Raw genomic sequence first — 18,804 nt, forward strand, 5'->3', positions numbered from 1 at the left:
CGCTCCCAAGGCGCCTGCCACCCGACCCCACTGGAGAGGAACTTTTCCGTCGGCTGGATTTAATCATCGCCCATTCCCGGGTCCACCTTCCCTTTAAGCGAGGCCCGTGTGTCCAAGGCTGCAAGGAACCGGGTTGCGATTGGCCAGTCCGTGCCTCGGGCGGCGGCACGATTGGCTGGAGCTGCGGGCCTCGGGCAGCATGTCCCCGCGGGATTGGCCGCGGCTCTCCTGAGCCGCCTCTCGCACTGTCCCAGCAGCCCCGGTCGGGCGAGGGAAGGGGCTGCCGGGACCGCGGGGCCTGGCGCGCTCCAAGGAACATGGCGGCGGCGAGCCTCGCTCAGATTCCTGATGTAGACATCGACTCCGATGGTGTCTTCAAGTACGTGCTGATTCGGGTCCAGTCGGCCCCGCCCTCCGCCGGTACCCCGGCTGCGGAAAGCAAGGAGATCGTGCGCGGGTACAAGTGGGCCGAGTACCACGGTGAGGGCGGGGCCTGCCGGCCAGGGGGCGGGACCTGCCTGCCAGGGACAGGTGGGGACGCGGCCTGCCTGCCAGGGGGCGGGGCCTGCCGGCCAGGAGCGGGCGGGGACGGGGCCTGCCTGCCAGGGACGCTTGGGGACGCGGCCTGCCTGCCAGGGGCCGGGGTGGGGCGGGGAGCCTGCCTGCCAGGGGCGGGGCCACGGGCACAACGGCCGTGTCCTGTGCCTGAGCCCGAGCGCGCCCAGTGGTCCGGTCTGGCTCGCCTAGAGAAATCGAGGTCCTGGTGGGAGGCTCGTGCCCCCGCCCGACCGCTCTCTCCCAGTCCCTGCGCCGGCACAGCGTGTCGTTCTCTCCTTTATCCCTGCCCTAGCCTGGGAGCTTCGTCTCCACTGGGGAAGGGGCTGCCCAGACCTGGGCTGGCAGACGGATGGGAGTCCCTGGGCCTTCTAGGGGCGGCCAGGGCACGTCCTGAGGCCGCCCTCCCCACTCCAGCGGACATCTACGACAAAGTGTCGGGCGAGATGCAGAAGCAGGGCTATGACTGTGAGTGCCTGGGCGGCGGGCGCATCTCCCACCAGAGCCAGGACAAGAAGATCCACGTGTACGGATACTCCATGGTGAGCCTGCAGCCGCTGCCGGGCCTTGCCGAAGGTGCCAGTCCAGAGTCTGGGCAGCCGAACCTTCCCTCAAGGGCCTGATGGTATCCCACATACCACGTGCCACCAGGGGTCAGGGGGAGGCCCCCAGACCCTGCAGCCAAGTCTTCTGCCCACCCCAGAGACCTGGCCAGGCTCTCCTGTCCTCAGGGGGGTTCAGAGTCCCTGCTCTGTCTTCACAGAAGCCACCAGCAGATACACACTGGCCCTCACACAGCCCCCACCTTTGGTCTGCTCACCTGTGCGGGCCACCACTCCCCAGGAGAGCTCCCCCAGGGTGGTCAGGGCAGTGGGTTTGGGTCTGCCCTGGGGCACCCAGGCTCTGCCTGTCCCCTCCCACACCTCTCCTGGTGTCACTGCTGACCATTCATGCCCAGTGCCAGGGCCAGGCGATGCTAGAGACCATCTTCTCTCTCCAGGGCTACGGCCGTGCCCAGCACTCTGTCTCGACTGAGAAGATCAAAGCCAAGTACCCTGACTATGAGGTCACCTGGGCCGATGATGGCTACTGAGGCCCCCCAGCCCAAGGCCTGCCACCTCCAGCAGCCAAGTCGGAACTCTGCCCTTGCCAGGTCCTTCCTGAGGGGCTGGCCTTGCCCTTTCCTTCTTCACCCGCTGGTGATGTGCCATCCTGCCAGGCCTTTGAGACAGACCAGCCTGCCCCATGGGAATTAAAAACATTGCTGTGGCTGCCAGTCTTCAGACTCTGTGTCTTGGTGTCCCTGCCCCGGATCCCCAGCTGGGCAGGGCTGTCCTGCACCCTGACTGAAGCAGGGGGGTGGGAGAGCACAGAGCAGCAGGGCCCCCCCCCAGCTCCACCCCGGAGGCCCCCAGGAATGGCAGTGCACACTCAGCCCTTTGGGGTCTGATAAAGGGGTCACTGCCCCATTTATGGCCTGATGGCCCCTGAGCTTGGCTGCTGTTCCCAGGGACATCTGGGTGGAGGCCCAACAAGCCCTTGCGCAAGGAGTCAGTGCCTGGTCCCTTGGGCTGCCAAGGCCTGGGGCGTCCACGAGTGCCCCCTTCCTTGAGCCCATCCCAGGGTTCCCTGCAGAGTGGGGCATCAGTGACCTGTCCAGGCTGGGCTGTGGGTAGGGTGTGGGCTTGGCCCCTACCCTGGGGAGCTCCCCACACAGTGACACTTGGACGGTGATGGCAGGGTGGGGCACATTTGTCCCCATGGGTGCCCGTCACCGGCAGTTGTGCAGGCCTTTTTCAGCCCGCTGGGTCCTCCAGTTGGCCACTCCTGGCAGGTGCTGTTGTGACCACGTCTACAGACCAGGCAACTGGGGCTCAGGTGAGACAAGCTGCTCAGGGCAAGGGGCAAGTCACAAGCAGAGCCTGGCTCCAAATGCCACGCTCTTTGCAACCTTGAAGTGCCCAGCCCCAACTCTGGGTTGGTTTTGTGATGACTGGAAGTTTCTGGGTTCACAGGGACTCTGTGCCTGGCACCACTCAGCACCTGGCTGCTCAGGACAGGTGTGGGAGGGGATGATGTCCCCAGACTGTGTGACCGGCAGGGCAGGCTCGTGGCCCCCACTGGATGGCCGCTTGCTGCTGCTGGGATGCGTTGAGTCTCCATCTCCTGGGCCAGCATGGGGGTGGGGCCCGCGGCACAGTGAGAGAGGCCCTGGCGGCCCCTGCCACCCCTATGCCACCACACAGAGTCCTCTTAGGGTGCCTGGGCCCCTCCCTGTTCCAGTGGGAGCCTCCACCGGGCAGGGCATGGCAGGTGGGCGTGACGGCCGGGGTCTGCCCTTCGGTCTGCAGGAGCCGGGCAGGAGGGAGCTGAGCCTGGGCCAGGGGCCCCCTCCTGGGGTGCGTTCACAGCCAGGCACAGCACCGTCAGCACTGGGTGGGGCTGGCCGAGGGGCGAAACCCTCCAGTTAAAGCAGAGTCAGCCTGTGGGGCCCCCGCGGGCTGATAACTGGACAAAGTCCCCACCAGGCTGCCCAGCCTGGCAACCCCTGGCCTCACTCCCTCAGGCCTGACCATGAGTCTGCCCGGCCACCTCCTGCCCAGCCTGGTCCTGCTTGTGGGTGAGTTGTCTGGTCCCACTGCTGTGGCAGGATGGGGCTCTGGGTTCTGAGCGGGCTGTCTGGGTGGTGGTGACGGACACTGGGCTGATGCCTGAGCCCCCCAGGGAAGGAGGGGTGCAAGGTACTGCCCTGAGAGGCCTGTAAAGGGGGCATGGGGTACCCAGGACAAGCCATGTGGTCCTGGGGATGGCCTAGCTAGGGAGGGGGCCAGAATTCTCTCCCTGGCCCAAGACGAGGGCGCCCAGCTCCCCGGGGCCTGTCTGCCACCCTTGGACGGGGTGGAGTGGCAGAGGCCTGGGCCCCCCTTCGACGCATCCCTTTGGGGGCACTGTCCTGGCAGCCCCTCCGGCTCCTTGCTGGCACCGTGGGCTCCTGTTCCCTTCCCTGGGGTGCCCACACCCTTCCCCCGTCCTGACTCGCAGCCTCTGTGGGGTGGAGACCTGGGGGTGCACCTGCCCTGTCCTGACACGGAGCCTGGATGGTGGCTCTCTGTGTGTCCCCAGGCCCTCCCTGTCCCATCTCCTGGGCCTGAGTCCCAAAGTAGGGTGCCAAGTGTCCTGGATTGGACATGGAACTTCCAGGGCTAAAACTGGACAGTTCTGGGCCAAGGGGGATGGCTGGTCACCTGCCTGCAGGCCACCTGGCTGTCGCTCTGCCAGCAGCAGGGTTCCCGGGCTGGGCCTGGGTCCCCAACCTCTGCAGGAGCCCGAGCGAGGCCGTGTGCAACTTCGTGTGTGACTGCGGCGACTGCTCAGACGAGACCCAGTGCGGTGAGCTGGAGCCAGTCAGGGGCGGGCAGGGCCAGCGCTCAGGGCAGCACCCCTGACCACCCGCTCTCCCAGGCCACGACGGGGCCTTGCCCGCCCTAGGCACACCCTTCACCTGCGACTTTGAGCGCGACCCCTGCGGCTGGCTGGACATCAGCACCTCAGGCTACCGCTGGCTCCGAGACCGGGCAGGGGCTGCCTTGGAAGGTCCTGGGCCTCGCTCAGACCACACGCTGGGCACCGACCTGGGTGAGGCTGGGGCGAGTCTCCACGCGCACCCACTTCCTGCCACCCCCGCTTCCTGCCCCACCGCTGACCTCTCACCCCGGGCCAGGCTGGTATCTGGCTGTCGGGACACACCAAGGGAAGGAGGCGTCCACCGCGGTCCTGCGCTCGCCTGTCCTGCGCGAGGCAGCCCCCACCTGTGAGCTGCGGCTCTGGTACCACTCGGCCTCTGGAGGTGTGGCCGGCCCCGCGGGTGGGGTACCCGGGGGGAGGGAGCGGGCAGGCATGGCAGGGAGGGGCGGGGCTGCAGCTGCCCAGGGCCCCCCATGACAGATGTGGCTGAGCTGCGGCTGCAGCTGACTCACGGCGCTGAGACGCTGACCCTGTGGCGGAGCTCAGGGCCCTGGGGCCCCGGCTGGCAGGAGCTGGCAGTGGCCACCGGCCGCATCCGAGGCGACTTCCGAGTGAGCCGGGGGTCTTGGTGGGGTAGGGAGGGGAGTGGGGGCTGGGCCCTGACACAGGTCCTAGGGACCCCTGCTCTCTTCAGGTGACCTTCTCTGCCACCCGGAATGCCACCCACAGGGGTGCTGTGGGCTTGGACGACCTGGAGTTCTGCGGCTGTGGGCTGCCCAGTAAGGCCCCGGGCCACCGACCCACCCAGGAGGGCCACGGGCTCACGGGCCCCCCCTGCCCACCCTCGCCCAGACCCGCTTAGGCCTCTCCCCCAGTGCCAGAGGTCTTGGGCCAGGCTGAAAGGCTAACCCTCCCGCACCCTAGCCCCCCAAGCCAGCTGCCCCCCGGGGTACCACCACTGCCAGAATAAGGCCTGCATAGAGCCCCACCAGCTGTGCGACGGAGAAGACAACTGTGGGGACCTGTCTGACGAGGACCCACTCACCTGCGGTGAGACGGGGAGACCTGGCCTCTGGGCAAGGGCTCGTCCCATAGGGTGTACCGCACGTGGTCCTTCTGGGGTGTGGCAGCCATGTCCCCCTTGCTGGGCCATCAGCCATCAGCTGCGGAGGCCCTGCTGAACAGCCTTGCCTCCCACCCTAGGCCACCACACGGCCACTGACTTTGAGACAGGCCTGGGCCCGTGGCACCACTCGGAGGGCTGGGCCAGGAACCGCAGCGCCGGCAGTCCCGAGCACCCTGCCTGGCCGCGACGAGACCACAGCCGCAACAGTGCAAAGGGTGAGGCCAGGGAGGACCCGGCCCCGCCCATCCGTCTGGCCACCGCCTGGCGGCCCTGGCCCACGCCTGCCCTCTCCCCAGGCTCCTTTCTGGTCTCCCTGGCTGAGCCCGGCACCCCCGCTGTCCTCTCCAGCCCCAAGTTCCAGGCCTCCAGCCCCCACAACTGCTCGGTGAGACAGGTGGGGCACACCCGGCCTCCCATCCTGGCTGCCCGGCGCGTGGCCCCCTGACCAGCAACTGCCCCTCCCCAGCTGGTCTTCTACCGTTACCTGCACGGGTCTGAGGCCAGCTGCCTCCAGCTGTTCCTGCAGACGCTCCAGCCCGGCGCCCCCCCAGCCCCTGTCCTGCTGCGGAGACACTGCGGGGACCTGGGGGCTGCCTGGGTCCGAGACCGGGTTGACATCCAGAGCGCCCACCCCTTCCAGGTGAGGCTGACCGGGCGCACTGGGGACAGGAGGACGGTGGGGTCCAGGGAGCCCACAAAACACCAGCTGTGTGTGGACGGAAGAGGGTACGGGGCAGAGGCCCCGGGGGGACAGACGGGTGCTGGGGTACCCCCTGAGCCCCCTCTGCCCTCAGATCCTCCTGGCTGGGCAGACAGGCCCAGGAGGCGTCGTGGCCCTGGACGACCTCATCCTGTCTGACCGCTGCAACCCCGTCCCGGGTGAGCCTGCCTGAGCCCTGGCCCATTCTGCCCGGAGGGCTCAGTCGCCGCGCTCGCTGACCTGGTGCTGCCCTGCAGAGCCAGCCGCCCTGCAGACGCTGCCTCCTGCTCCCTGGGCCCCAGCCCCTGAGACCCCGCCATCCAGCCTGGGGCCCCAGAGTTTCTGCAATCCGGGGCATCTCTCCTGTGGAGACCTGTGCGTGCCCCCAGAGCAGCTGTGCGACTTCCAGCAGCAATGTGCAGGCGCCGAGGACGAGCAGGACTGTGGTAAGGGCCACTGCGGGCTGGGAGGGCGGGTGCTGGGGTCCTGGCCATTGAGCACCAGCTGCCGTTCCAGGAACTACAGACTTCGAGTCCCCCACGGCTGGGGGCTGGGAGGATGCCAGCGTGGGGCGGCTGCAGTGGCAGCTCTCTGCCCCAGAGGCTACTGTAGGTGAGGCTGAAGCCCTGGACAGGGCAGCCAGAGCCCACCCGCCGGGCACACCTGGAGGGAGGGATCTGGGCTCTGCTGCTCCACTAGGGAGGACAGAGGATCGCCCCGCAAGAATGGGGCTCTGAGCGGCCTGTGCTGCCCCTAGGGCGCTTCCTGTCTCTGCAGAGGGCCTGGGGGCAGCTGAGGCCTGAGGCTCGGGTCCTCAGTCCCGCCCTGGGCCCCTCTGGTCCCGGCTGTGAACTCCACCTGGCCTACTACTTGCAGAGCCAGCCCCGAGGTACGGCAGCCCCCGGTCCCCACCCGGCCCCCTGGGGCTCCCTGAGCGGGAGGGTCCAAGGCTGGCCGACCCACGGTGACCCCCTCGGCCAGGCTTCCTAGCGCTGGTCGTGGTGGATGGCAGCTCCCGGGAGCTTGTGTGGCAGGCCCCAGGCAGCAGCGCCGGGGGCTGGAAGGTGGCCAAGATCCTTCTCGGGGCACGCCGCCGGCCTTTCCGGGTAAGGAGGGCAGCCCGGGTGGGGGCTCTGCCGGAGCCAGCCCTGGCTTAACGGTCCTGTCCCTCATCCCCCTGCACAGCTGGCGTTGGTGGGTCTGGTGGACTTGGATGGCCCTGGCCAGGAGGAGGCTGGGGTGGACAACGTGACCTTGAGGAACTGCAGCCCCACGGCCACCACTGGGAGAGACAGAGGTCCCTCCTGCCCCACTAGGGGGGCTCCTGGACCACCTCGAGGGACCCCTTGAGCCCGCACCTTCTCAGGGCTCAGGAGGGTGGGCGGCGGGCAGCGGGGCTGGGCTTGCTGACACCCCTGCCCCCACAGAGGTCTCCTGCAACTTTGAGCGGGACACGTGCAGCTGGTACACGGGCCACCTCACGGACGCGCACTGGCAGCGGGTCCGGAGCCCTGGCCCTGGGTACGACCACACCACTGGCCAAGGTAGGGGGGGGCCCAGGCCAAGGGCCACTCAGACCCAGGAGTGCTCTTGGACCTGGGGCGTCTCTGCAGTCACCCCATGTTCCTACAGGCCACTTCATGCTCCTGGACCCCACAGACCCCCCAGCTCGGGGCCGTGGCGCCCACCTGCTCTCCAGGCCCCAGGTGCCAGCAGCCCCTGTGGAATGCCTCAGCTTCTGGTACCAACTCCACGGGCCCCAGATTGGTGAGTGGGGGGCCTGGGGCCCCCTGCCTGGTGCCCATCGAGGCCTGGGGAGGGTCAGGAGTTGGGGCTGGTCCCCTCAAACCCTGCCTCCCTTTAGGGACGCTGCGTCTGGCTGTGAGACGGGAAGGGGAGGAGGACACGCTCCTGTGGTCGCGGTCGGGCACCCACGGCAACCGCTGGCAGGAGGCCTGGGCCACCCTCTACCACCAGCCTAGCTCCCACACCCACTACCAAGTGAGGCCTGGAGCCCCGGGGCGGGGGCCGGGGGGCAGGGCCCCTTGCTAGCTGACACCTTCTGCCCCCAGCTGCTGTTCGAGGGCCTCCGGGATGGATACCACGGTTCCATGGGCCTGGACGACGTGGCCGTGCGGCCTGGCCCCTGCTGGGCCCCCAAGCGTTGCTCCTTCGAGGACTCGGCCTGTGGCTTCTCCGCCGGAGGCCAGGGCCCATGGAAGCGCCAGACCAACGCCTCGGGCCAGGTCGCCTGGGGCCCCCGGACAGACCACACCACGGAAACGGCCCAAGGTACTGGGGCCCAGCAGGGCCAGGGGGTGGGGGCCAGCCAGGGGTGGCAGGCTGACGCTGGCGTCTCCAGGACACTACATGGTGGTGGACTTGAGCCCGGACGCACTGCCCCAGGGCCGCGTGGCCTCGCTGACCTCAGAGGAGTACAGGCCCCTGGCCCAGCCCGCCTGCCTGACCTTCTGGTACCACCTGAGCCTGCGCAGCCCAGGTGAGGCTGTCTACAGTCCCGGGGCTCAGGGAGGCTCGGCCTGGTGTCCCCACAGGCCCCGTGCCCGGTGTCAGGCTGGGGAGCCGCGGGGACCGGGCTGAGGCCGTGGGGGCATTGCTGCCCCACTGCTGCTGACCTGGGCTGGCCCCGGCACGGCAGGCACCCTGCGGGTCCACGTGGAGGAGGGTGGGAGGCACCCAGTGCTCAGCATCAGTGCCCACGGAGGGACCGCCTGGCGCCTGGGCAGCGCGGATGTGCAGGCCAGGCGGGCCTGGAGGGTGAGTGCCTGGGCCCTGGGGCAGCCCTTCCTCCTCACCCGCTGAAGGTTGCCCAGCCCAGGCTGAGAATGCCCTGCCTTAACCCACCAGGTGGTGTTTGAGGCCGTGGCTGCAGGTGTGGAGGCCTCTTACGTGGCCCTGGATGACCTGTTTCTCCAGGACGGGCCCTGCCCCCAGCCAGGTGGGAGCCCTGCCGTGGCCTGAGGGCCGCAGCAGATCTCGCCCAGGGCAGGGGGGCCCAGGGCTTGGGCAGCACAAGTCACCGGCTGGTTCCTTGCAGGTTCCTGTGACTTTGAGTCTGGCCTGTGTGGCTGGAGCCACCTGGCCTGGCCCGGCCTAGGGGGGTACAGCTGGGACTGGAGCGGTGGTGCCACACCTTCCCGCTACCCCCACCCCGCCGTGGACCACACCCTGGGCACGGAGGCAGGTACGCACCTGCTGGACCCGGGGACTGAGCTGGGGAAGGTGGGCCCACTCTGCCTCCCACTGCCCACCCTGGGGCACCCCAACCTGGGTGGGCCCCCTCAGGGCAACTGGCCTCACCCCGCCCACTGGGCACTCACTGTCTCCTGTTCCCAGGCCACTTTGCCTTCTTTGAGACCGGTGTGCTGGGCCCAGGCGGCCAGGCGGCCTGGCTGCGCAGTGAGCCTCTGCCGGCCACCCAGGCTTCCTGCCTCCGCTTCTGGTACCACATGGGCTTCCCCGAGCACTTCTGTGAGTCCGGCTGGCCGGTGGGTGCCTGGGCAGTGGGCGGAGCCGGGGTCTGGGGCAGTGGGCGGGGGTAGCCCCCTCGTACCTGGTCAGGCATGCAGGTGCCTCCCAGGCACACAAGGCCTGACCCGTCCGTCCGGTCCTGCTCTCAGACAAGGGGGAACTGAGGGTGCTGCTGGCCGGCACACAGGGCCAGCTGGCCGTGTGGCGTCAGGGCGGGCACCGGCGGCACCAGTGGCTGGAGGCCCAGGTCGAGGTGGCCAGCGCAGAGGAGTTCCAGGTGAGGCCGGCTGCCCTGGCCAGGGGACCTCTGGGCCGGCAGGCGGGGCCTCCATCTCCCCTGGGCCCTCACGGCCGTTCCTCCCCTGCAGATTGTGTTTGAGGCCACTCTGAGTGGCCAGCCTGCCCTGGGGCCCATCGCCCTGGACGACATTGAGTACTGGGCTGGGCGGCATTGCCAGCAGCCTGCGCCCGGCCAGGGTGAGCACAGGGCTGCCACTGGGGTGCTCGGGAGGGCACAGGCCGGACAGGCCTGTGCCGGGTCGGCTGGGCTCATGGCCCTCGCAGCTGCCCAGGAAGCCAGGGGGGCCACCAAGACCAGGCCCTGGGCCTCCCCGCCCTGCCCCTCTGCCCCCGGGGCACCCCCTTCGGGCCTACCGTGCCTGGCTGCAGCCGGGGCTCTCCCTGTGCCCACACCCAGCGCAGTTGGTGGCTGCCGTCGCTGTGAGGAAAGGGGCGTCTTGTCTTGCCTGGGGCCGGGACCCCAGTCTGCTGACAGCCTGTCCTGCAGCCTGGTGCGGGCACAGCCCACGCGCTCCCTTTTAAAGGGCTGAACCCTGGGAACCAGCAGGCGCCGAGGGGACCAGGCAGCCCCAGCCCAGGATGGGGGGGCCGCTGTGGAGGGCTCAAGTCTCAGGGTTCATGTGTCCCACCACCCACAGGGCACATGCCCGTGTCCGTGCCGGCCGCAGTTGGCGGCGCCCTCCTTCTCCTCATGCTCTTGGTGCTGCTGGGACTCGGGGGCTGGCGCTGGCTCCGGAAGAGGGGAGGCTGCCCCTTCTGGAGCGACAGGGAGGCTGCGACACCCAGCTTTGACAACGTCCTCTTCAATGCAGTAGGAGCCCCTTGGGTGGGGACAGGTGGCAGGAGCCCACGGGGAGGAACCCAGCACTGCTGCGGCCCAGCCCCCACCTCCCACAGAGTCACAGCATGAGTTCTCTCTCCTAGGATTGTGTCACCCTCCCGGAGTCTGTCACCAGTGACCCACAGACCACCAGATGAGGCCCTGGCTCCTCACGAGCACCCACCCCTCAGTCAGACCCCGGCAGACCCCCTGCTGGCCAGGCTGCGGGCCTCAGGACACGCTGAGCCTCTGCACCCCGCCCTGTCCCTTGACCCTGCTGCCCCCTGAATAAACTCCGTGGCCCGAGAGGGCAGCCTGAGCGTTCAGGACAAGGTCAGTGCACCCACCCGTCGCGGGATGGTGGGCCGCCAAGGATTCCAGACCTGACACAGGCCCAGGAGACCTTGTGTGGGCACCTCCTTGCTTGAGGCAGCTCAGGAAGCAGCCAAGGGACACTCTGCCACAGGACAAGGCACAGGCTGGACGGGCCCCACCCTGCTGGGCCTGCACTGATGGGAACCACCACCATGGTGCAGGGACACGTGGGAGGCAAAACCTGAGTGTGGCAACACGGAGCCGGCCTGGGGGGAGGAGAAACGTCCTACTGCGTCCCCAGTAAAGGACCCCGTGTCCACCCTCCCCCATCCCTGGTAAGGACCCCACACCCATTGTCTACCCTCGTGGCGCTGCCCCCACTGCCCGCCGTCCCTGCGAAGGTCTTAGCAATCCTGCTGCAGGTCCCTGTGCTGAGGTCCCTTTGTGCCCACGGCCCCTGAGCGAGTCACAGCCATGCAGGCCGAGCCCTGGCCTCTCTGGCCTCCAGACCGGGGAGAGAAGGTGACTCTGAAGTGCGTGAACTCGCCTGGGGCCTGACGGAGGTACAGTGGGCCAGTGTCTCCGGCCCCAGGGCTAGTGCCTGAAGGTTCACCTGACAGGCCTTGCTTTGAGTGGCTGTCCTCAGGGAGGGTGGTGACACATCTGCACAGCCAGGTGCTCCCTTCCTGCCCACAGGAAGGCTCTGCCCAGCCTCACAGACACCCATCTGTCCCAAGGAGCCATTGCTGTCCTGGTGGGCACAGCACCCTCACCAGCCGCTGGGCTCTTGCCTGTCCCGGGGACCCAGCCTCAGGGGAGGGCGGCAGTCGGTGCGCCCGGCCGATGTCCCGCGTGTTCGGGAAACATGAGGCTGACTGATGTCCTGGCAGATGGGTGCAGAGGTGACGACCCTGCAGAAAAAGAACGACCCGCAGAGCCCCCGGGGGACCCTACAGAGCCCGTCACGAGACGCCCCCTCTTTCCCCACAGCTGTGGCCAGTGTGCCAGGCACAAACTTTACCAGCTTCTCTTTAAAAGCCACATTAGAGAAGCAGCTTCCAGTGACATCCTCAGTCCCATCCTGCGTGCGAGGTGGTCCCCACCCCCCACCCCCAGGCTTATGCCAATGGCTCCCAGGCAGACAGATGCCCTGGGAGAGGAAGGCCACGCTCTGCGCCTCCATCGGAGGGATGGGAAGCAAGGAGGAAAAAAAAGTCAGGAAAAGCAAGCACTTTGCAAGGTTTTCTTAGTTTGACAGCAGGTGTAGGTTGGGGAGGGGCCCGCAAGCCTGACCCCGCGTTCCGCTCAGCCACGGGAGGAGACGCACGTTGGTGCTGCTGGTCGAGGGGAACCAGCCAGACGAGATCAGCCGGAACACGCTGATTTCGAGGCTTTGTGCTCACTTCGCCCGGGGCCCCTTCTCGATGGGCTTTCCAATGTCCTTGCCCCGGAGCTTGAGGCCTGAAACGAGCCGTCGGCCCACTGACCACCGCTGCTCCCCGCTGCAGTGTCGAGGGACAGGGCAGCGCCAGGGTATCCCTGCCCAGCTGCCTCGAGGGGCAGAAGGAGCCCATCTACCCTGAGCACAAGCTCCCTCCGGGTGTCGAGCTGCCCCCACATCTGCCCAGGGAGGGAGTCGGGGGGGAGGGCACCACTGTCACCCCCCACCCCGGGCTTTCAGCACCCAACATGCCCAGTTTCACATCTAATTTTGAGAAGAGGGTGAGTCTGACAATCTCAGGTGGTAGGGAACGAACACCTCTTCCCAGGGGCACTAGTCCCCTGTGAGGACCCCCTTCCGCCCACGCTGACACCAGGGGCAGTGAGACAGCAGGATGTGGCATGTGGGCAGAGCAGTCAGTGGGGGCCACTGACGCGCGCTGTTCCCAGGCTAGGCTGGCCAGCAGCAGGGGGCGGAGGGAATCTGCACCCGGGAGGGACAGAGACACCACTCCGGAGTCCCCGCCATTGTCCCAACAGCCCGCACTGCCTGGAGCGGCACAGCTCTCGGGGAAAGTCCCAGTGGCTTCAGAGAACAGGGCGCCCCCGGGGTCACGTCAGCCCTCCTGAGCCCTGTTCTCACCGGCCCCACCCAGGAGAGGGGCGGCCACCCTGCCAAGACACTCACCAATGGCTCTCTCGATTTTGCCCAGAACCTGGTTATTAGGAATAGCCCGTCCACTCTCATAGTCTGCGATCACTTGTGGCTTTTCGTTGATTTTCTAAAGAGAAGATGTGCTTTATACACATCAGTTCAGTAAGGACACGTTGGAAAACTGAAGTGAGACACACACGGGGCAGCCACCTTCCAGGAGAGCAGGTCTGGGCCACTGTCCCCCCAGCCCGGACAGAGAGCAGCGCTCAGAGGCTGTGGGGCCTGCACCCGCGTGTGGCCGTCTCTCCTCTGAGGACGGTACAGCTGGTCTGACCTGGCTGCCCCAGGCTTTGGGGCCCCTGGGGGCAAGGGCAAACTGAAGCCCCCAAAGTCACAGGTGGTGGCGCCCACCCTCCAGGTGCTGGCTACACGCCAGCCACCGCCTGCCTATGCCACAGTCCCGGGAGAAGGGAGAGCTGTCGCGCCTCACCGTGGCCAGGTCCTTCTGTGTGAGCCCCTTGCTCTGCCGACCCTGTTGGATGACTTTGCCCACTTCGAGGGTCACCCTGTCATGGTGCAGCTCCTCTGTCTCCCGGTCCAGCTTGGCTGTGTTCTTGGTGATCGAGTGCTGTTTGTTCTGGCCGGCAGCCCCTGGAGTGAGGCGAGAGCAGAGGAGAGGGTCCAGAACTAACCCAAGCAAGAACGATTTCACAATGGAAACCAGACCCAGAGAGTGGGCTCCACTACCTGGCGACTTTGAGGCCTTCAGTTTGCCCTTGCCCCCAGGGACCCCAATTCTGCCCCAAATTCAGCCCTACAAACCTGGAATTCCAGAGTTTTCTCTCAGTTATGGGAAGTGGGCAGAAGGCAACAGTCCCTGCTGCCCTCACACCAACCAGAGCTGCTCTGAGAAAACCCCAGACACTTCCTAGCTGGCGCCAGCGGTACACAGTCCCTGAGTCCTGACACGTATCCCCGGTGGAAACATGGGTACCTACATTTCTTGGAAGTCTCCACATCTTCTCCTCGTCTCTGGGCCGCTAAGATGGCCTAGAAAATTGGAAAATGTTTTTTTGATCAAAAGTAGCTTTGCCAGTGTCTAGCACACACAAATTTAGGCTGCCGTTAGCCAATTAGCATGTTGCTAATGACCAGTGGTTTTGAAGGACTGAATACAATGCTGAGTTTAATAATCCAAGCTCATTCTACAAAACCCTCTAAATCGAATATCCTGGAAACTCACAATAAACTGCTGCTAAAAAAACAAAAACAGATCACTTCGTTTGCTGTTGAGAAAAACAATCTACTGGATTCTTCTTCTTCTTCTTTTTTTTTTTTTTTTTAGAGACAGGACCTCACTATGTTGGCCTGGCTGGTCTTTAACTCCTGGCCCCAAGCTATCTTCCCAAGTAACCCAGATTACTGGCAAGCTCTAACGGATTCTTTCTAGAAATCATATTTGAAACACATTGACTTCTCTGCTAGACTCTCCTGCAGAAGCAGAAAGGAACACCAAGTGTTGGCCTAGTGTGGCCTTCCTCCCCGAATCTGGCTCCTAATAAAACAGAGATGACACATCTCATGGAAACCTGCATTCCCGCTGGAAACACTGCCAATAACAATCATGCTGTTTGATCTATAGTCACTGATTATTAATCTAATGTATTTGTTGATGCTTCTAACAGCCCATGGGAGCGACTTGCAGGACATTCTAAGTGTGATATGTTCCAAGATGCTTTCTACAAAACTGTTCACGACTCCTAACTTGTGGCTACTAAATTTCCTTTAAAAGAAAAGGGCAAGTGAATTTGGTCTTGACCATGCAACTGGTAAGCCCAGAACAGGTCAATACATGTCCGACACCAGGACTGCCAGGACCCCAGCTTGTCCTGGCCTGACTGGCACTCGGTGCCATCCTGAGGGTACAAACCAGGCAGGGGCAGTGACTGAACAGCACTCCCCACATTACATCTGAGGCACAGCTGCCCTGAGGGTGGGTCAGCCACACTAGCAACTCCCTGCACCTGAACAGTGCTCAGAGCATGCCCTTCTACCCTTGCAACTGGGGGGAAGCAGGATCCATCCGCACGGAGTCTCTAGGCCACGCCAGACCAGGGACAGGCACTCCCTGTCCCCAACCCCCCTCTGGTCACCCAGCTCTGTGCCCTCCCCGTCTCCCACCCTGCCTCTTAACTGCTGTCCACCCACTGGCCCCTCCGGCCCAGTCCCGCCCCTGTCCCTGTCCCTGTCCCCGCCTCTGGGTCCCACCTCCTGCCCCATCCTGCCACCTGACTCCACCAACAATCCCCGCCCCGTCCCAGTCCCTTCCCTGACCCCATCTTCCCTGGTTCCAGCCCAGTCCCAGGTCCAGCCTCGCCCTGTCCCCTGCCCCATCACCCCTCCCATCCACTGGCCTTCGCCCTCACACTGGCCCCCAACCCCTAAGCCCGCCCCAGTCTCCTGACCCTTGTCGCTGTCCGTCACCCCGTCCCCCGACCCCGCCCGTTCCCTGCCCCCTCTTCCTCCTGAACTCCCGCCCCCGGCCCACTTCGGCCCCCCGCACCCTAACCCCAGTCCCCGGCCCTGTCTCTGTCCCCTGACGGGACTCCACCCCCGCTCCGAGCCGCAACCCCCTGCCCCGCCCCAGCCTTCGACCACCGTCCTCCCGCCAGCCCCCAGCCTTGCCCTGGCCCCGGCCCAGCGACCAGCCCGGCCGCCCCGCGGCGAGGCACCTGCTTGGATTTGGCCTGGGCAGCTGTGGGGCCCTTCTTGCGCAGCACCGTCACGGTGTCCCAGTCGCTCTCGGCCATGGCGCGGCGGGCGGGGGCGGCGGTCCGTCCGGCGGCTCCGCAGCAGCTGCTCGAGACCCGGCGCAGTGACGCGACGTCCCCTCGTCGCCTCCCCGCTTCCGGCGCTTGCGCCGCGGCCCCGCCTCCGGCTCCCATTGGCCAGCGACTCGGGGGGCGGGCACTTCCCGCAGCCCGGGACCAATCCGTGTCCGGCTCGTCTGAGGAAACGACGGGGCCGCGCGCGGGCGTCGTGCGGCGGGAGACGTTGGGGCCCGGGCCGCCGGGAGAGTCACCGCCGCTGGAGGGCGCATGTCGGGGGCAAAGCTGGCGGGGAGGGCCGCCCTGGTGGGAGGGCGGTCTGGGGTCCGCGGGGAAGGGAGCCCAGGCAGCGGGGGCGCACTGGGGGCCACGGGAGGAAAGTGGGCACGGGGAGCCTGGGTCCGGCGTCCCGGCCCCGCGGGCCCCTGTGGTCTCCGGGCGCGCCGAGGGGGCCGCAGCCGCACCTGACTCGCGGCTGCCCCACGCCTGCCTTTCCCGGGTGGCGGCCCGGCCACGTGGGCGAAGCGATCCGGAGCGGCAGCTGGAGGCCGCCTGTTCGGTTTCCCTGCGCTTCGACTTAGGTTCTGTTTCCTGCCCTTTTGCCGCCCTGCGTAAAATTTGAAAAGTTCTGTTTCTCAGGAGCTGTGCTCGTATGATGCAAGAATGTTGGGGACAGAGGCAAGTGCAGGTTTTGTGGGGCCTGAAACATAGACAATTCGGAGGGGGGCTCTCTTTAAGAAAAATGCTGCAAAATTATGAAAACAATTAGTTACAAAAATGAATGTTTTGCATAATATATTTTGTATAATGTATAAGACATATTATTTTACAATAATTCTGTAATGTAGTTTACAGTTATTTTACAATAATTTTTATAAAGGGAAAAGTAATCGATGTTATAATTTTTTATTTAAAACTTTTTTTTAGTTTTTTTTCCTCTGTTTTTTTTTTGAGACAGAGTCTCGCTTTGTTGCCCAGGCTAGAGTGAGTGCCGTGGCGTCAGCCTAGCTCACAGCAACCTCAAACATCTGAGCTTAAGCGATCCTACTGCCTCAGTCTCCCGAGTAGCTGGCACTACAGGCATGCGCCACCATGCCCGGCTAATTTTTTCTATATATATTTTAGTTAGCCAGATAATTTCTTTCTATTTTTAGTAGAGACGGGGTCTCGCTCTTGCTCAGGCTGGTCTCGAACTCCTGACCTTGAGCGATCCACCCGCCTCGGCCTCCCAGAGTGCTAGGATTACAGGTGTGAGCCACCGCGCCCAGCCTAGTTTTTTTTTCTCTTTAGAGACAGGGTCTCACTATGTTACTCAGGCTGGACTCCCTCCTGGGCTCAAGGGAGCCTCCCACCTCAGCCCCCGAGTAGCTGTAACTACGGGCGTGCGCCTGGCTTAGTTGCAAGTTTTTAAAAAACATAGTCTCTGGCAGACTTAGCATGAAACATAAACTAAAAAGAGAAAAAAAAATTAAACATCAATGCCACAAGCATCACAATATTCAGAAAAATAACAATTATATGAATTAACTGATGCAGCTGGTTAATGTTTTTGCTTACCATTTCTGGCTGCATTCTCTTTGATCGCCTCATCACAATTTTGCAGAATTGTTTTACAGAAAAAAGAGAAAGATGATTCAGACATTTCTCTGGTGTGCTTGAACAAATCTGTATCTAATGGTATTGACATTGGTTTGGGGAAAACAAGGTTTCCAGGCTTCAAATGGATGAGCTCGCTGTAGCGCTGCTGCAAGTCTGTGCAGTGTGTAGGTAAGTACTCGCAGCCTTGGAAGACATTCCTGTCCCCGGACAGCCGGCAGGCACATGACTGGAGTGCCTGAAGGTATCCCATGAACCCTGACTAAGTGCACCTCAACTTAAGTTCCCCTTAGTCACGTGCCAAAAATGCCTGCAGCCACTCCAGTGGCACTGGACGCCAGGGAGCGTGTGGGGAAGGCGGATCTGCCTGGAAAGGGGCAGCGGTCGTAGCAGATTGCAGGTGAAGTGTCCTACTTGGCCGCTGTAACAGCACCAACCTCGGGAACCCATTGGAGGCCCCTCCCAGAGCTGTGGCGGGAACACCCTGCACATGAAGCTGAGCCAGCTTCGCAGTGTAACTGCTCTAGTTGGCATCCACTGGGAGAAGGGACGTCTAGACCTAACTGTCCTCTGTAGGTGTCCACCACCGGGACAGCCATCATCCTGTCTGGCCTTCAGGAGTCCACGCCTGATGACACAAAGATGCCCGCTGCCCTGTCCTTCGCACTCCTTGCCGCCAAGGTGTGGATGGATACAAGTGTCTCTGTGAGGCTGCCTTCACCACCCGCTCATTCCCTCTCTAGTGTCATCTGTGCACACCCCTTCCTGGCTCTGGGATTCTTCCCATTTATCCAGGGCCCAGAGGAGAGCAGCCTTGGAGGTGAAGCCACAGCAGCTGGTGTAGACAACCGGCTTTGGAAGGAGCAGTGGGCAGTTCGTATCACTGGAGATGCCACACCACTGTTATAGTGAGGACTCCTCTATCTACATTGTTTAAGATAAGATGTCTTCCAGAGTTACTCATTTACCTTCATAGATGGAGAAAAGAAAATTCCAAAGCTGGCCAGGCGTGGTGGCTCACGCCTGTCATCCTAGCACTCTGGGAGGCTGAGGCGGGCAGATTGTTTGAGCTCAGGAGTTTGAGACCAGCCTGAGCAAGAGCGAGGCCCCGTCTCTACTAAAAAAATAGAAAGAAACTAGCTGGACAACTAAAAAAAAAAAAATATATATATATATATATATATATATAAAATTAGCCAGGCATAGTGCCACATGCCTGTAGTCCCAGCTACTCAGGAGGCTGAAGCAGTAGGATTGCTTGAGCCCAGGAGTTTGAGGTTGCTGTGAGGTAGGCTGATGCCATGGCACTCTAGCCTGGGCAACAGAGTGAGACTCTGTCTCAAAAAAAAAAAAAAAAAAGAAAATTCTAAAGCTTTCTGGAAAACAACAACAACAAAAATGTCTATTCACTTCCATCTGTAAATCTGAGTTCCTCTGGTGTCATTTCCTTTCAGCCTTAATTAACAATTTTCCTTAGTGTTTTATAGTACCGTCTGCTGTAAATAAATGGTT

General features: G+C 63.7%; 3 protein-coding genes across 6 annotated transcripts; 2 read left to right on the forward strand and 1 right to left on the reverse strand.

The window, feature by feature from the left end:
* The first annotated feature begins 73 nt into the window (after positions 1-73).
* Positions 74-1,838, forward strand: PHPT1 (phosphohistidine phosphatase 1). 2 transcript variants are annotated; one of them, XM_069474827.1, is made up of 3 exons: positions 74-486; positions 973-1,097; positions 1,556-1,838. In XM_069474827.1, exons 1-3 carry the CDS (start codon positions 318-320, stop codon positions 1,646-1,648), a joined length of 387 nt encoding a protein of 128 aa, XP_069330928.1. In that variant the 5' UTR covers positions 74-317; the 3' UTR covers positions 1,649-1,838. The 2 variants fall into 2 exon arrangements, with proteins under 2 accessions (XP_069330928.1, XP_069330927.1); XM_069474826.1 differs by having other exon boundaries at positions 79-480.
* Positions 1,839-1,993: 155 nt separating this feature from the next.
* On the forward strand, positions 1,994-10,756 carry MAMDC4 (MAM domain containing 4). Its single transcript, XM_069477118.1, has 28 exons — positions 1,994-2,433; positions 3,122-3,175; positions 3,838-3,945; positions 4,018-4,191; positions 4,277-4,402; positions 4,501-4,631; positions 4,715-4,799; positions 4,945-5,070; positions 5,224-5,361; positions 5,443-5,531; positions 5,613-5,786; positions 5,941-6,025; positions 6,104-6,292; positions 6,363-6,458; positions 6,604-6,735; positions 7,274-7,390; positions 7,479-7,613; positions 7,711-7,847; positions 7,919-8,138; positions 8,209-8,346; positions 8,506-8,624; positions 8,715-8,805; positions 8,905-9,051; positions 9,204-9,338; positions 9,488-9,615; positions 9,707-9,815; positions 10,277-10,449; positions 10,563-10,756. The coding sequence occupies exons 1-28, from the start codon at positions 2,289-2,291 to the stop codon at positions 10,614-10,616; spliced, it is 3,555 nt and encodes a 1,184-aa protein (XP_069333219.1). The 5' UTR covers positions 1,994-2,288; the 3' UTR covers positions 10,617-10,756.
* A 1,246-nt stretch (positions 10,757-12,002) lies between these two features.
* On the reverse strand, positions 12,003-15,785 carry EDF1 (endothelial differentiation related factor 1). Of its 3 annotated transcripts, none has more exons than XM_069474830.1 (5): positions 15,601-15,785; positions 13,867-13,918; positions 13,422-13,519; positions 12,902-12,995; positions 12,003-12,234 (listed from the first exon to the last, which is right to left on the reverse strand). In XM_069474830.1, the coding sequence occupies exons 1-5, from the start codon at positions 15,676-15,678 to the stop codon at positions 12,173-12,175; spliced, it is 384 nt and encodes a 127-aa protein (XP_069330931.1). In that variant the 5' UTR covers positions 15,679-15,785; the 3' UTR covers positions 12,003-12,172. The 3 variants fall into 3 exon arrangements, with proteins under 3 accessions (XP_069330931.1, XP_069330930.1, XP_069330929.1); XM_069474829.1 differs by having other exon boundaries at positions 13,413-13,519; XM_069474828.1 differs by having other exon boundaries at positions 13,359-13,519; positions 15,601-15,781.
* Between the last annotated feature and the right edge of the window lie 3,019 nt (positions 15,786-18,804).

This window comes from Eulemur rufifrons, chromosome 7 (genome assembly GCF_041146395.1).
Source record: "Eulemur rufifrons isolate Redbay chromosome 7, OSU_ERuf_1, whole genome shotgun sequence".
NCBI classification, from domain to species: Eukaryota; Metazoa; Chordata; class Mammalia; order Primates; family Lemuridae; genus Eulemur; species Eulemur rufifrons.

Excerpts from the sequence above, each read along its gene's own strand:
- PHPT1 (XM_069474827.1), top strand. The coding sequence starts at position 318 with ATGGCGGCGGCGAGCCTCGCTCAGATTCCTGATGTAGACATCGACTCC. Across the intron at positions 487-972 it reads GGCCGAGTACCACGGTGAGG|CGGACATCTACGACAAAGTG; the intron begins GCGGGGCCTGCC and ends TCCCCACTCCAG. Across the intron at positions 1,098-1,555 it reads ACGTGTACGGATACTCCATG|GGCTACGGCCGTGCCCAGCA; the intron begins GTGAGCCTGCAG and ends TTCTCTCTCCAG.
- MAMDC4 (XM_069477118.1), top strand. The coding sequence starts at position 2,289 with ATGGCAGGGTGGGGCACATTTGTCCCCATGGGTGCCCGTCACCGGCAG. Across the intron at positions 3,946-4,017 it reads CTCAGACGAGACCCAGTGCG|GCCACGACGGGGCCTTGCCC; the intron begins GTGAGCTGGAGC and ends CCGCTCTCCCAG. Across the intron at positions 5,071-5,223 it reads CGAGGACCCACTCACCTGCG|GCCACCACACGGCCACTGAC; the intron begins GTGAGACGGGGA and ends CTCCCACCCTAG.
- EDF1 (XM_069474828.1), bottom strand. The coding sequence starts at position 15,678 with ATGGCCGAGAGCGACTGGGACACCGTGACGGTGCTGCGCAAGAAGGGC. Across the intron at positions 13,520-13,866 it reads TGTGGAGACTTCCAAGAAAT|GGGCTGCCGGCCAGAACAAA; the intron begins GTAGGTACCCAT and ends GCCTCACTCCAG. Across the intron at positions 12,996-13,358 it reads CACAGAAGGACCTGGCCACG|AAAATCAACGAAAAGCCACA; the intron begins GTGAGGCGCGAC and ends TCTTCTCTTTAG.